The sequence below is a fragment of the Ictalurus furcatus genome, chromosome 14 (genome assembly GCF_023375685.1).
Source record: "Ictalurus furcatus strain D&B chromosome 14, Billie_1.0, whole genome shotgun sequence".
Classification (NCBI taxonomy): domain Eukaryota; kingdom Metazoa; phylum Chordata; class Actinopteri; order Siluriformes; family Ictaluridae; genus Ictalurus; species Ictalurus furcatus.
The window spans coordinates 10,720,062-10,734,030 of NC_071268.1; the positions used below are offsets into that span (position 1 = coordinate 10,720,062).

General features: G+C 40.8%; 1 protein-coding gene across 2 annotated transcripts; it reads left to right on the top strand.

The window, feature by feature from the left end:
* The first annotated feature begins 1,245 nt into the window (after nt 1-1,245).
* Nucleotides 1,246-10,544, top strand: si:ch73-233f7.1 (uncharacterized protein LOC100537710 homolog). 2 transcript variants are annotated; one of them, XM_053642252.1, is made up of 5 exons: nt 1,246-4,208; nt 4,293-4,361; nt 6,629-6,687; nt 7,687-7,805; nt 8,236-10,544. In XM_053642252.1, the coding sequence occupies exons 1-5, from the start codon at nt 1,857-1,859 to the stop codon at nt 8,553-8,555; spliced, it is 2,919 nt and encodes a 972-aa protein (XP_053498227.1). In that variant the 5' UTR covers nt 1,246-1,856; the 3' UTR covers nt 8,556-10,544. The 2 variants fall into 2 exon arrangements, with proteins under 2 accessions (XP_053498227.1, XP_053498226.1); XM_053642251.1 differs by having other exon boundaries at nt 1,246-4,361.
* Nucleotides 10,545-13,969: the final 3,425 nt, after the last annotated feature.

Genomic DNA, 13,969 nt, shown 5'->3' on the forward strand with positions numbered 1-13,969 from the left:
AATAAATCGTAATACTGTAACTGTTTGTGAATTCCAGTAGATGGCGCTCAAGCATAATGTTTGAAAAAATATACGTGCATGGTTGTGCAGAGATTGGATAGCACAATATAGCCTATAGGTATATACCTGATTTATTAGTTTTATAGGCCTACAAGTACTCAAATTCATGTCAAATGTCGTGCAAATATTACATTAAACTGAAACAACAAATGTGGCAACTTATGAAGTACTAGAAAAAAATACCTTCTTCTTCTATAGTCTCTATAGTCTCTATATTTTCTCTACTATAGACTAGTTGCCATTAATTAGCGCTTAGAGAACTAATTACTTGTATGGTATTAATCTACCTGTATATGTCTAGTGCTCTGTATTGCTTTTGCCATATCACTCACTGTGTGTTACAGTGCGGTAGTTTGGTGACAGTAATGGCCTTTATGCTCCGCGGATGAGCCGGGTTTAAAGGCTCGTGTAATGCATGTCAATGTGTGCGCCCAGTGACACAGTCGGTGCAGCTCCAGAGCGCCTGGATTATCTTTTCCCACTAAACATTTGTATTCTTGGGTTGGAGTAACGCGGCTGATCCCGGATAGCTTCGCGCTAATCCTCCACTCCGTTAATTAAAAACGAAGAAGTCGAGAGTAGTGGAACTCATTGTAATTTTTTTTAGGACTGTAATCATTTCGGTTGGAGCTTAACCATCTGCTTAAGGTTAAGTCTGCCGACAGATTGCTTTCAGGGTATGTTTAAATCTACCCGGTTGATTTTTTTTACTCTTTTGCAGGTGCAATGAAAGGGTTCATTGAGTTCATTTATCATCATCTACCGCGCCCCGTGCTTTTTGTAATTAGCTAAATGTGAAGAAATATGCTCCAAAGCCCGAACGCGCGTGCGTGCATGCGGGTGTGTATGTGTAAGCGCGCGAGAGAAGAAAGGGAGAGAGAGTGTGTGTGTGTGTGTGTGAGAGAGAGAAAGAGTGTGTGTGTGTGTGTGTGTGTGTGTGAGAGAGAGAGAGAGAGAGAGAGAGAGTGTGTGTGTGAGAGAGAGAGAGAGAGAGAGAGAGAGTGTGTGTGTGTGTGTGTGTGTGTGTGTGTGTGTGTGTGTGTGAGAGAGAGAGAGAGAGAGAGAGAGAGAGAGGAGGGGCAGGACAAGACCGTGCCCCCATATGTGCCCTCGAATTATTTATTTATTTTTTTATATCAGGGACTTACAAAGATTATCACCTCGTTTTAATTCATAATCTGGTAAATCACCGTTCTCTTTATAATCTCTTGGGAAGGATTACTGGCAAAATACATAAATACATTAACACCGATATATATGTATTTATGTATTTTGCCAATCCTCAGCACTGAATTTTAGGGTGATCAAAACCCTATTTGCTAGGTTTATAAAGTCAAAAAAACAGTTGCGGAACACCTCATTATTCCCAGAGCTTGTCAAGTTGATTAAAAGTGCGTTTTTCAGCACGGCGGTGAGCGGATTAATCGTGTACCGGCCAATAAAGATGCCTTACGGCGCCCCCCTCCCCCTTCCACATTCTTCCCGACCCTCTTCGCACTCATTCCTCAAAAACCTCCAATACGCTGTAAAATCAAAGTATGAGCCTCCCCTGCTCACACACAACGCACCCACACACACACACACACACACACACGGGGAGCACAGCGCTGAGAGACATCTCGCGCCTCTCCGAAGGATCTTATTATTTTTTTTTTCTAAAATTATACATTTAGAGGCTCCACGTAGACATGATGCCATAATGTCAACTATTAAACTTCTTATTTATTTTTAAACATTTTTTTTCCACTTTTCACAACTTGTGCGTCTGGTCATTTAGGATTTTGGACATAACCGAGATGGAACAAGGGCACGAGAGGAGGCAATGGACATCAGCGTGGTCAGCTTTTCGCCTGCTTATGTGTGTGTGCGCGTTGGACCGGGTGCTCGCCCAGATTCGGTACTCGGTTCTGGAGGAGCGCGAGCACGGCGCATTTGTCGGTAACATTGCCGAGGACTTGGGCTTGGATGTCTCCAGGTTGTCTGCCAGGCGATTCCGCATAGTGTCCGGAGCTAGGAAACAATATTTAGAGGTCAATTTGGAAAACGGGATTTTGTTTGTGAACGAGAAGATTGATCGAGAGGAGTTATGCGAACAGAGTCCGGTTTGTTTCTTGCACTTGCAGGTGGTCATTGAAAACCCACTGGAACTGTACCGAGTGGAAGTTGAGATCTTAGACGTTAACGACAACGCTCCGAGTTTTCCGTGGAGCGAGTTCAATCTAGAGGTTACCGAGTCTGCAGCGCCGGGCTCACGGTTCCCACTCGAGAGCGCACAAGACCTAGACGCGGGATCCAACTCACTCCGCTCGTACCTGCTGAGTGCTAACCAACACTTTGTACTGGACGTGCAGACGCGCAACGACGGGAGCAAGTTCGCAGAACTCGTGCTGGAGTCTCCCTTAGACCGAGAGAAGCAGAAAATGCACGAAATGGTCCTAACCGCCGTGGACGGCGGCTCTCCGCTGCGCTCTGGCACTGCTCAGATCATGGTTACAGTACTGGATGCGAACGATAATGTCCCTGTATTCGACAGATCTGTTTACCGGGTGAGCCTGGTGGAGAACGCACCGAGAGGAACGCTAGTGCTCAAGCTCAACGCCACGGATCTGGACGAAGGCTCGAACGGCGAGATCGTCTATTCATTCAGCGGTCACGCGCCCTTGAAAGTGCGCGAGCTGTTCAGCATAGATTCTTATTCGGGTGAAATTCGGGTGAAGGGGATTGTAGATTACGAAAAAGCCAGCGTCTACGAGCTCTATGTGCAGGCTAAAGACAAAGGTCCCTCTGCTGTGGCCGTGCACTGTAAAGTACTTGTCGATATATTGGACGTGAACGACAACGCGCCAGAGGTCATCCTGACCTCTGTCTCCACACCTGTTCAGGAAGACGCGCCTCCGGGGACCGTGATAGCCGTGATCAGTGTCATGGATCGTGACTCCGGAGAAAACGGAGCAGTGGACTGTCAGATCCCCAGCCACGTCCCTTTTAGGCTTCACTCGTCCTTTAAAAACTATTACACTCTGGCGACTAGCGAATTTCTGGACAGAGAGTTGGTAGCCGAATACAACATCACTCTCACGGCGCGAGATTTAGGCTCGCCACCGCTCTCCACCGGGAAAACTATTCATGTTCTTGTGTCGGACGTTAATGACAATCCTCCGCGCTTCCTTCAGCCGTCCTACACCGTCTATGTGACCGAGAATAACGCACCGGGCGCTTCCATTTGCTCTGTGAGCGCAGTCGATCCGGACTCTAACCAGAACGCCTATCTATCCTACTCTATCCTGGAGGGTCAAATAAGGGGCATGCCGGTGTCCACGTATGTTTCTATTAACTCGGACAATGGCAACATTTACGCTCTTCGCTCCTTCGACTACGAGCAGCTCCGCAACTTTCAGATCCGAGTTCAGGCGCGGGACGCCGGTTTCCCGCCGCTGAGCGGAAACGTGACTGTAAGCGTGTTTGTTTTGGACCAGAACGACAACGCACCACTAGTCATTTCCCCGCTGCCGAAGAACGGCACGGCGGCTGCTGAGACCGTGCCGAGGTCGGCGGACGCAGGCTACCTCGTAGCAAAAATTACAGCGCTGGACGCAGACGCCGGGCAAAACTCTCGTCTCTCGTACCAAGTGCTGCACGCCACGGACCCGGGGCTGTTCAGCATCGCGCTTTACACGGGTGAAATTCGGACCATCCGCCGCTTCGTAGACAAAGACGCCACAAGACACAGACTCGTTATACTGGTCAAGGACAATGGGCAGCCCTCTCTTTCGGCCACCGTATCTCTCATTCTGACACTAGTGGACGGAGTGCCGGAGTCGCTGTCAGACCTCGATGACCATGCTATCAGCCGCCGAGCGCCTTCTAACCTCGCCTTCTATCTGATCATCTCATTGAGCGTGGTATCGCTCGTCTTCCTAGTAGCCATCATCGTACTGGCAGCGCTGAAGTGCTACAAAGACCGGGACTGTCCTGGAGATTTCGGTCTGTCCTCTATCGGTGCTGCGTGCTGCACACTCGAATCCGAGCCGCCCGCCGAAGCATGCAAAAAGTCCAACCTGAATCTGCAGATTTCCACCGGGACGAAAGTGCCTACGAACTGTGTGGAGAGCAGCACCGGAACCACGGCTCAGAACTACTGCTACAAGGTGTGCCTGACACCCGAATCAGCCAAAAGTGACTTCATGTTCATGAAATCGTACAGTCTGAACACGCCGAGAAATAACGCGGAGGCTGAAAAGATGGCGCGGAGCTCACAGAGCCGCGGTTCGGCGAATAACGGAGCGACAACTCCTAACGAGGTAAAACGCAGCTTTAACCATCTGACAAAGAAACAGTATATTGACAGTCTGTCCTAGTTAAGCAACCTTCTTTCTGTAATGGAGAAATTACACTTTGATAAACAACACTTTCTTGATTACTGGGGTAAATCAAGAGCTTAATGTTAATGCGCTTTCAATCCGTAAATCCTGAACTATCCGCGATAATGACATACACAAGGAAATCACCAGTGCTGAATGAACGGTGTGTTTATTTTTGTCTACCTGTACTCATATATGCCCCGTTGATCATCATTCACTGCTACAGTAATAAATGTCAAGAAGTACAGCGACTCTACTGTTGCAGGTGCAAAACTAAGAGGCGACGCCAATAAACTCGACTAAAAACAAACGAGCGTGTCTCGATCAGCAGCTGTCCTTCACACTGTGCGTCCACAAGCGACGGATCCGTTACTATAAGCGTCTCAGTCATGGTTATACTGAGATAGCACTGGTTCTATTGTATTTTCCCTCACACACTGCCCTCATCAGACAAAGTGATTTCTTCACATACTGCTTCCTTCATACCGACTGTTTTCTTCCGACTCTCTTCAACACCCAGACATTCTGCTTTCCACAGACATGCTGTTTTCTTCAGACACAGCTCTACTGTTTAGTGACAGAAGCCTGCATGGTTTCCTTCGAACTCAGTTTGTCACATTATATCTGGTGTTTTGTTGATGAAAAACATTCTCTATTAACAGCATCTGCGTCTGTTTATCACTAAGGACGTTTTCGATGTTATGGTCTAATAAAAGTCTATGTATGGAAGTTGTAACAAAAACAAACTGCAATATGTGAGTGAACGACTTGTCTGAAAACAAGGTCAACTATGTATTATACATGTAGCTATATTTATAAGTTTTTTGTGTGTGTGTGTGTCTGATTTAGCTACAAAACATCCAAGGGCACCCAACTGTCTCAAGGGCACGCACACATGCACGCGCACAAGACATGACATAACTATTTGTTATATAATATTAGGCAATACCGGGGTCTTTAGCAGGACTTAAAAATTAGAGTTGATCTGTTTTATTAATCCTGGCATAATCTAAACTTGCTCTTGTGTGTGTGTGTGTGTGTGTGTGTGTGTGTGTGAGAGAGAGAGAGAGAGAGAGAGAGAGAGAGAGAGAGAGACTACGCTTGAGCTATATTTTAAATCCGCTAGATGGGACTATCACACTGCGTACTTAATATAGGTCTAATTTATTATTAATGACAAGGCCACATGAGGTTTTATTTAAAACTGGATATTTTCATCCTGACAGATAGAAATGTGGCAGAAATGTTAATAGGTTTTAACTTAACATTATGAAACTTTAACACTTTGAACATGATAAAGTCCATTTGAAATGTGAGTATGAGCAAACAGCTATGAAGGACACCCCCGCTTTCTATATCAGCGACGTTACCAGCTCTTTTGAAGTCAAGGAAAACATCAGTTGCAGAGTTTCCTTTTATTAAAACGCACACGAGTGGTGTAGTAAAATAAATAAATAAAAGGGAAACAAAAAAAGAAATTTAAGCACGTAGGACTACGTCTAATGCATTGAACGATTAAACATAATTTGTTTTCTAATTAATGCTCTGGCTGGTGCGGATTTCTCTGAAGATTAATATCGTATCTCGTTTCATCCCTTCGGTGGTTTAATTGGTTTTGGGAAAGCATTATAAATAATCCAATCTAATAACTTGCTTACATACGCGCTCTCCATATCCCGGGTTCTGAGGGAATTAATAGAGCGCGGAATCAGTCTGTACCCGTCTGTTTTAAGTCGGAACACACACTAGTGGATTTGCTCTCCTCCCCCGCTGCGCCTCGGCCACGAAAACGGCACAAGACCTGAGTGTGTGGAGTTCACTCTCAAAGAAATCCAGTCATTCAAATGTTTGGCCACAAGATGGCAGTCGTAAGTCGCACACTTAGTAATCAAACAAGGAAATGTTTGGTTTGGTTAAATTTGTTCATTTGGCTAACGCTTTAAAACGATTTACAACTGAGACATTAAAGGCCTTTAAGGACCCAACCGTGGCAGCTTTGCATTCACGAAGTTCCAATAAGTAGCCAAAAGCCTTAAACACTAAGCCATCAGTTTAGTTTTTTTTTTTCTGAATTTCTACAGCCAGAAACGAATCCTTTTTTTTGTTCTTGCTAGTACCATTTTATTTTTAATGTTGTGAATAAACAAGCCTAAAAAGTCATCATGATAGTTTTAATTGAGAGTTTAAAATTGTATTTTCTGTTGCAGTTAAAACAAGACAATACTAACTGGGCTCTTACCAAGAACCAAACATCAACTTTGAAAAGGTAACTAAAACACACACACACACACACACACACACACACACACACACACACACACACACACACACACACGCACACACACACAGCATTAAAAATCATTAAATTGTATTTAGTTAGGACCAGGTGGCTTAGTGGTTAGCATGTTCTCCTCACACCTCGAGTGTTGGGGGATCGATTCACAGCTGTGTGTGCGGAGTTTGGATGTTCTCCCCATGCTGCAGGATTTCCTCTCCCAGTCCAAAGACATACATGGTTGGCTGATTGGCATGTCCAAAGTGTCCATAGTGTATGAATGGGTGTGTGAATGTGTATGTGATTGTGCCCTGCGATGGATTGGCACCCTGTCCAGAGTGTCCCCTGCCTTGTGCCCTATGCTCCCGGCTCCCTGCGACCCAGTAGGCTAAGCGGTATAGAAAATGGATGGATGGATGGGTGGATAGTTTGGACCATCACACATTCCAATGACTGTCACTTTATGATCATTTGCACAGCAATGCAATTTACTTATTCTTTTACAATTTCCCTCAATCTGTCTATCTATATGTAGATGATGTTATGGTTATATATGTTTGCTATAAAAAGCACTGACCCCCTCCACAGAACTTGGAGGGGGAACAGCCTGTTCATTTGTAGAAGTAAAGCCAAAATCTGATGATAGTTAGCATATAAAGTAGCAACATTTTATATAAATACCCCAACATGCCAGGAAGTTGGGGTCAGAGTGCAGGGTCAGCCATGATACGGCACTCCTGGAGCAGTTAAGGGCCTTGCACAAGGGCCCAACAATGACAGCCTGACAATGCCAGGGCCTAAACCCCCGACCTTCTGATCAGTAATCCAGAGTCTGGCAGTGCTGGGACTAGAACCCCTGGCTTTGCCGATCAGGAAATCCTGAGTTTAAAGAACCACTGAGGAAGCACAATGTTTTGGCTTGTTGTATAATAACTATCCCATATATCCCATATAATAATCAGGGCGATCTCTATGATGGCTTTTCTTCAGTTATAACTCAATCAATATGGATGGCACGCTCATGAAGAAGGTCATGCAGACTGATTCTGAGAACTATGTAAGTCCAGTGGCTGCAGGACAGTACTGGACATGGGGAACACGAATGAGAGGTAAGTGGAACACTGGCCTATTTAGTGAGGACCTACAATTCAATGTCATCTGGTATACAGTGTCTATTATTCCACACTGAAATTTAATCTAATGGCATTTTGTATGTATGTCTCTTGAAATTGTGTAATTCCTGAAAGCAGATGGATATTTTATGCATATAGTAGTAGTAGTAGTAGTAGTAGTAGTAGTAGTAGCAGTAGTAGTAGTAATGGTCTTCTTAAATATGCACATTTAACTGTTACCTATCATACTACAGTACAAATAAATTCTCTTGAATTGGGTATAGTATACAATATAATATACATTTGGTGTTATATTGGTGTAATATACATTTATATTATACTATATGGGGATACACCTATGTAAAGAGAATTCATTTATACTTTTTTATATTTATATCTAATTTCTCTCCCCTTCTAACTGACCCAGAGTGCAAAATGTCTTCCCCTGCAACCGGCCTCCATGAGCGGGCATGGACACCCCGCTACACCCCCACAAAAACTCCCCAACAGCAGCAGCCTTCAGGTCAAACACATAGTCATCCTCCACCTGACTACCAACACAATGTCTACATCCCTGGGACTCCATCTGCCCTCTGTACCCTGCGGCCCAGTAACCGCAGTGAGCTTGATGTCCACAACACCTTCTCCACCTTTGGCAAGAAACGCAAGTTCATCTCCCCCAGCAGTTATGACCCAAGGGATGAAACAGGTACTGAGGTGATCAATAATGACCTGTATAATGAATAGTGAAAAAGAGTGGCGAGAGACTGCATCAGTGTGCGAGATGGTGGACAGAACATGTTGAGGGGAAGCAAATATGCTGAAAAGAAAAAGCAGTGAATCAACCAAAGCAGAGCCGAGCCTATTTAGCCAATCCATACTGCTCTAATTTTAATTCATGTTTCTGATCAGGGTGGTATGCTTCCCATGACCCACTTTGCTCTTAGGTACACTTTCTGGTTTACGTCTGTCATGTCTGTATGTTTGTGAAACATAAAGCATAATCCAGAAGAAAGCAGAAGAAAGCTTGACTCCAGCAGGGGTTGGAAGTACTGGCTTATTATCAGAGATTAACATCCCATCGGTTAAGGCCATCTAAATGAACCTGAATATAGTATAGTAAATTAAAAAGGTGGGAGGTCTGGTTACCATTTGTACAGTGTTTCACATATTTATGTCTGTTTTCTTTGGGTTCTCCAGTTTTCTTGCAGAAACATGACGGCAGGTGAATTGCCTACTCCAAGATTTAAAAATGCCTCTAGAAACAATCCTATGTGTAAAGGAATGTAAAAGCTCCAGATCTACTGTGATCCTGGCCAGAGTAAAGTGGTTACCCTGGGTAAGGATGAATGAATAAATGAAATTAATTTATTATACATCATGAGGATAGTGAACAGACTAATTGTGTGGCTTGGACTGATTATATTCTTAGAAAAAAAAACACTTTAAAGATTATTTAAAGGTTCTATGCAGAACCTTACAACCAAGTCTTTCCAATCAGAAAGTGGTCCAAGCAGAACTAATGGAAGCTAAGAACCTTTGAAGAGCTCTAGAAAGTATCCTTGATTAACTCATAAGGGGTCTTTTTTCTATTCTTCTGTGTGAATCATGGGCTGAGTAACCACTTACTACTGTTTTGTTTGGACAACTTGTTCAAAGGTATGAAGGTCAAATATAACAAACATCAACAGTGACATTGTGCTCAGATTTTCCATGCCATTATTATTATTATTGTTGTGCTACAATTTTTGACAATCATATTAGGTAAACTGTGAGCATTACATACCCTTTGGCCACAGTGTGAATTTTCTGTGTTAGCAGAAACATCAGGCCATAGCCTTGCATTGATTGCTTGCTCAGTTAAAGAGGTGAATCAGTCTAACATGGTTATTGTTCAGTGAACAACATGTACAATACTAATATGTATGCAAACTGTGTAACTGAATCGCGGCATATCACTGTATAAATTCTGATAATAAAGTATTTTTTCTAATAGACAATGTCTATTATAAATTATACACATTATCATTTGTATTATGTATTTTTCTAAGAAATAACATGGGTTGCTGTGAGAAGGTTCTTTATGACGTCTGATATACGTACCATTAAAAAAAAACAACTTAATTTTCCAGTGTTAGTACATCTTTGAGTTTTTTTTGTGTTCGGATGACAAAGACATTTTGAACAGTTTTAATGTTACTGATTTTTTTCTTGCACTTTCTTTTCTAACTATAATTCTAATTTATTTCTATTTAATGATGTTTTAATTATGTCAACTCATCTTATTTTACAGTGCAAAAGAAATGAGAAGTGACAATTTAATTGACAACTTAGACACCTTAATATGAAAAGGCCTGTCAAAACTCCTGGGATGAGATTTTGGTATCTAATTTTATGTTTCTAGGTGAATAGAGGGTTAAATGGAGTAACACCAGCAGAAAAACAAGTTTTATTATGTAATATTTCATACAGTTGCGGATTCAAATAATGAAGGAGGAATATAACATTGGAGGCATTGTAGGGGGCTAATCACTCCTCTAAAAGATGCATTTTTGTTTCAGTCAAATGATGTGTATAGATTGATTGTTAATGCAGTTGATTTATGCAGGAACGTCACCATGCTGTTCCACAAGAAAATAAAAACAAAAAGAATGAGAAATGAGCTAAAATTCTGGAAACGTATCTTTTGCAGCATTATATCTCCATCCTTAATATTAGGAAAAGGTGCCCATAGATGCCCACAAGGTCTGGTCTAGTCTAGTGAACATTCCTTTTTCTTGTCTACAGAGAACGGCCTGGATTGATTTACTAAACCATTAAGCAGCTCCATTTTCAAAAAAATATAATTTTAATTACTCAAAGTGAAAGGGAGGGGAATTGCAGGGGAATTTAACACAGCCTTAAAATGCCACATTGGACATACTTTTGAAAGTACTGCACTCTCCCTGGTGCCCTTTTGGTTTTTAATTTGCCCTGGAAATGAGTTCAGAATGTCAGTAGATGTGTATCAGACCACTGAGCAAGGCTAATTATGTTTGCCACGTGTCCTTTCACACTACAAGGGAGTGATGGAAACGGTCTCCATGGCACTCACCCACTTCTTCAAACTGAAGTTTCTCTCTCTGCAGGCTGATGGACTAAAACTCAGGAGATGAGCAATTTAGAATTTTTTTTTTTCACACAGGAGATGATAGTTGGATAACTCGATTAAGATTATTATTTCATCATTAACTGTGATTCTGTTTACTTTATTCACAGCTATATGGGTATAGTCCTAAAATACTTTCAGTAAAACATGGTCAGAGTATTATAAGAATTACTTATTGTTTTCAAATGTAAAAACAGAATTCAAATGTATGCATACAGCTGATTTTCACTGACCATGTGATGATTTGAGTAGGTCTTGTTGATTAAAACTTATTGCCTTGTTTTTTCCTTAATGATCTGCCTTACTCTTAAGTGCATTTATCAGCATCCTTATTGTGTAAATACTTCCATACAAAATAATCCAGCCAGAAGTCATAACTGGCAAATATTTATGTGTAATATATATGTAAATAAATATAAATAAAAACAGAATGCAATGATTTGCAAATCTCACAAACCCATATGTTATTCACAATAGAACATAGAAAACATATAAAACTGTGTAAATGTACTATTTTAAGGGGGGGAAAAGGTAATTTTGAATTTCATGGCCACAACACGTCTCAAAAAAGTTGGGACGGGGACAAAAAAAGACTGGAAAAGTAAGCGTTTCTAAAAAAGAAACAGCTGGAGGTTATTTGGCAACAGGTCAGTAATATGATTGGGTATAAAATGAGTATCATAGAGAGACAGAATCTTTCAGAAGTAAAGATGGGCAGAGGTTCACCAATCTGCCAAAAACTGCATCTAAAATTTGTGGAACAATTTCAGAATAATGTTCCTCAATATAAAATTGCGAAGACTATGAATATCTCATCATCTACAGTACATAATATCATCAAAAGATTCAGACAATCTGGAGAAATCTCTGCGCAAGGGACAAAGGTGAAAATCAATATTGCATACCCGTGATCTTCGGGCCCTCAGGCGGCACTGCATTAAAAACATAAAAAGAGATTATATATATATATATATATATATATATATATATATATATATATATATATATATATATATATATATATATCTTCTTTGCATGACAGAGCTTTAACCAGCATTTGTGGATATCACGGCAAACTGTATTCACAGACAATGAGTTCTGGAGGTGTTTCTGAGCCCATGCAGTGATTTCCATTACAGAATCATGCCTGTTTTTAATGCAGTGCCGCCTGAGGGCCCAAAGATCACGGGCATGCAATATTGATTTTCACCCTTGTCCCTTGTGCACAGAGATTTCTCCTGATTCTATGAACCTTTTGATGATTTTATTTACTGTAGATGATGAGATATTCTTAGTCTTCGCAATTTTATATTGAAGAACAATATTCTGAAATTGTCCCACAAATTGTACACGCAGTTTTTGGCATGTATATATGCAGTTTTTGGCAAGTATATATATATACTTCAACATAAATGCAAGTAATCTGGATTTGTAATGCCATTTGAACTGATAACAGGTGAAACCTGACATGCATGAATTAATTCTCACATTGTAACGCAACCTATAAGAGATGTTTACTAATTCATTGGCCCAGCTCGTCAGCAGTCAGGCCTTTACGCACATTTCAGATAGGTAAAATGCTGTGGCCAGATAGACATGCATGTTTGTATGATCAGTGAAATTAAACTCCATTTACACCTTCTTTCTCCAGAAGAGTTCCTAATTTACATTTAGTACATTCAATGTAATATATTGAAGAATTGTAGATAAATACTTAATATTACTTAATAGTAAAGATTTGAGAGATGAAACTGAGGCACACAAATTCTGTGCTCTCTCTCTCTCTCTCTCTCTCTCTCTTTTTCTCTCAGACAAAATTCTTTAAGCTTCAGAGTTACTGGCTTTTACATGCAAGACAGAGTTTTGCTTACAGTCTAAATTGTTGTGGTACTTGCATTTAACGTTTTGAGAACTTTAATAGTGTTTTGGGAAATGTGCCAAAGCACCTGAGAAAAACTATAATACTTTACATGAATAATGCATACAATGATTAAATGTAAAAGTACATTACAAGAATTCATCATTTACACCTGCGGAACAAAATGACACTGTTTGTTGTCTAATATGCTAAATTCCGTGCTGTGAGAATGAATTTTATTAGTTGCTGACCTTTGACCCTGTAGACGTCAAGCAGGCAGGTTAATTTAGCCCTCTATGAAAGATAGAATAGTTCTTCAGTTACCATGGAAACATGTCTGTCTGACCACTACTTATTTTATACTTGTCTCTCTTTTTCACATCCTGTCAACCATTCTGGACTATCTTATTACCAGGTATGACACCACACAGTAGGCTTGTCATGTTTGTTTTGCTATTCAGTGGAAATGGGTGTAAGATAAAGTAAAATCTATAAACCCTCCCCAAAAAACTAGAAAACTAGAAGTATTTAATTTTTCTGAAGATAATGAAATTTACCTGCATTAAGGTCACATTCAAAAGTGCCCATTATCTGTGTCTTCACTGGCCTGCATGAAGATAAACAGTGTGGCTTATGACCTATGACAGAGACGGACAACAACTGCATAAGACACAGTACCACTACAATTCCCCAACGTGACATAATGGTAAGTTCGTCTCAGCTTCTTCTAATCAGCTTCAAATATAATAGGCCTGTTTCCTGATGTATTTCAATGAAATCATCAATAACACTAGCAGCCTGCAGAGGGCAGTGAACTTACCACAAATATTCATAAATGACAAATGATATAATAATAACCCCCACAGAAATTTCAGCATTTAACATAGCACATTTGTTTTTAAATAAATTATTTACATTATAAATAATGTCATTTATTATGTAAGACTTAGTTTTGACCTTTTTTTTTCTTTTCTTTTCTTTCTTTTTTTTTTTACATTACAGCTTCCGTTTGTCCAAAAAAGAGTTTTTCTAGTTCTGGAATACAGCCGCTAGAGGTCGCTTATATTACACATACAAACAGTCCAAAATATTTAAAACCTCAATCTAATATTGATGGCAAGGTTTACAATCGAACCGAATAAATAAAATATTATT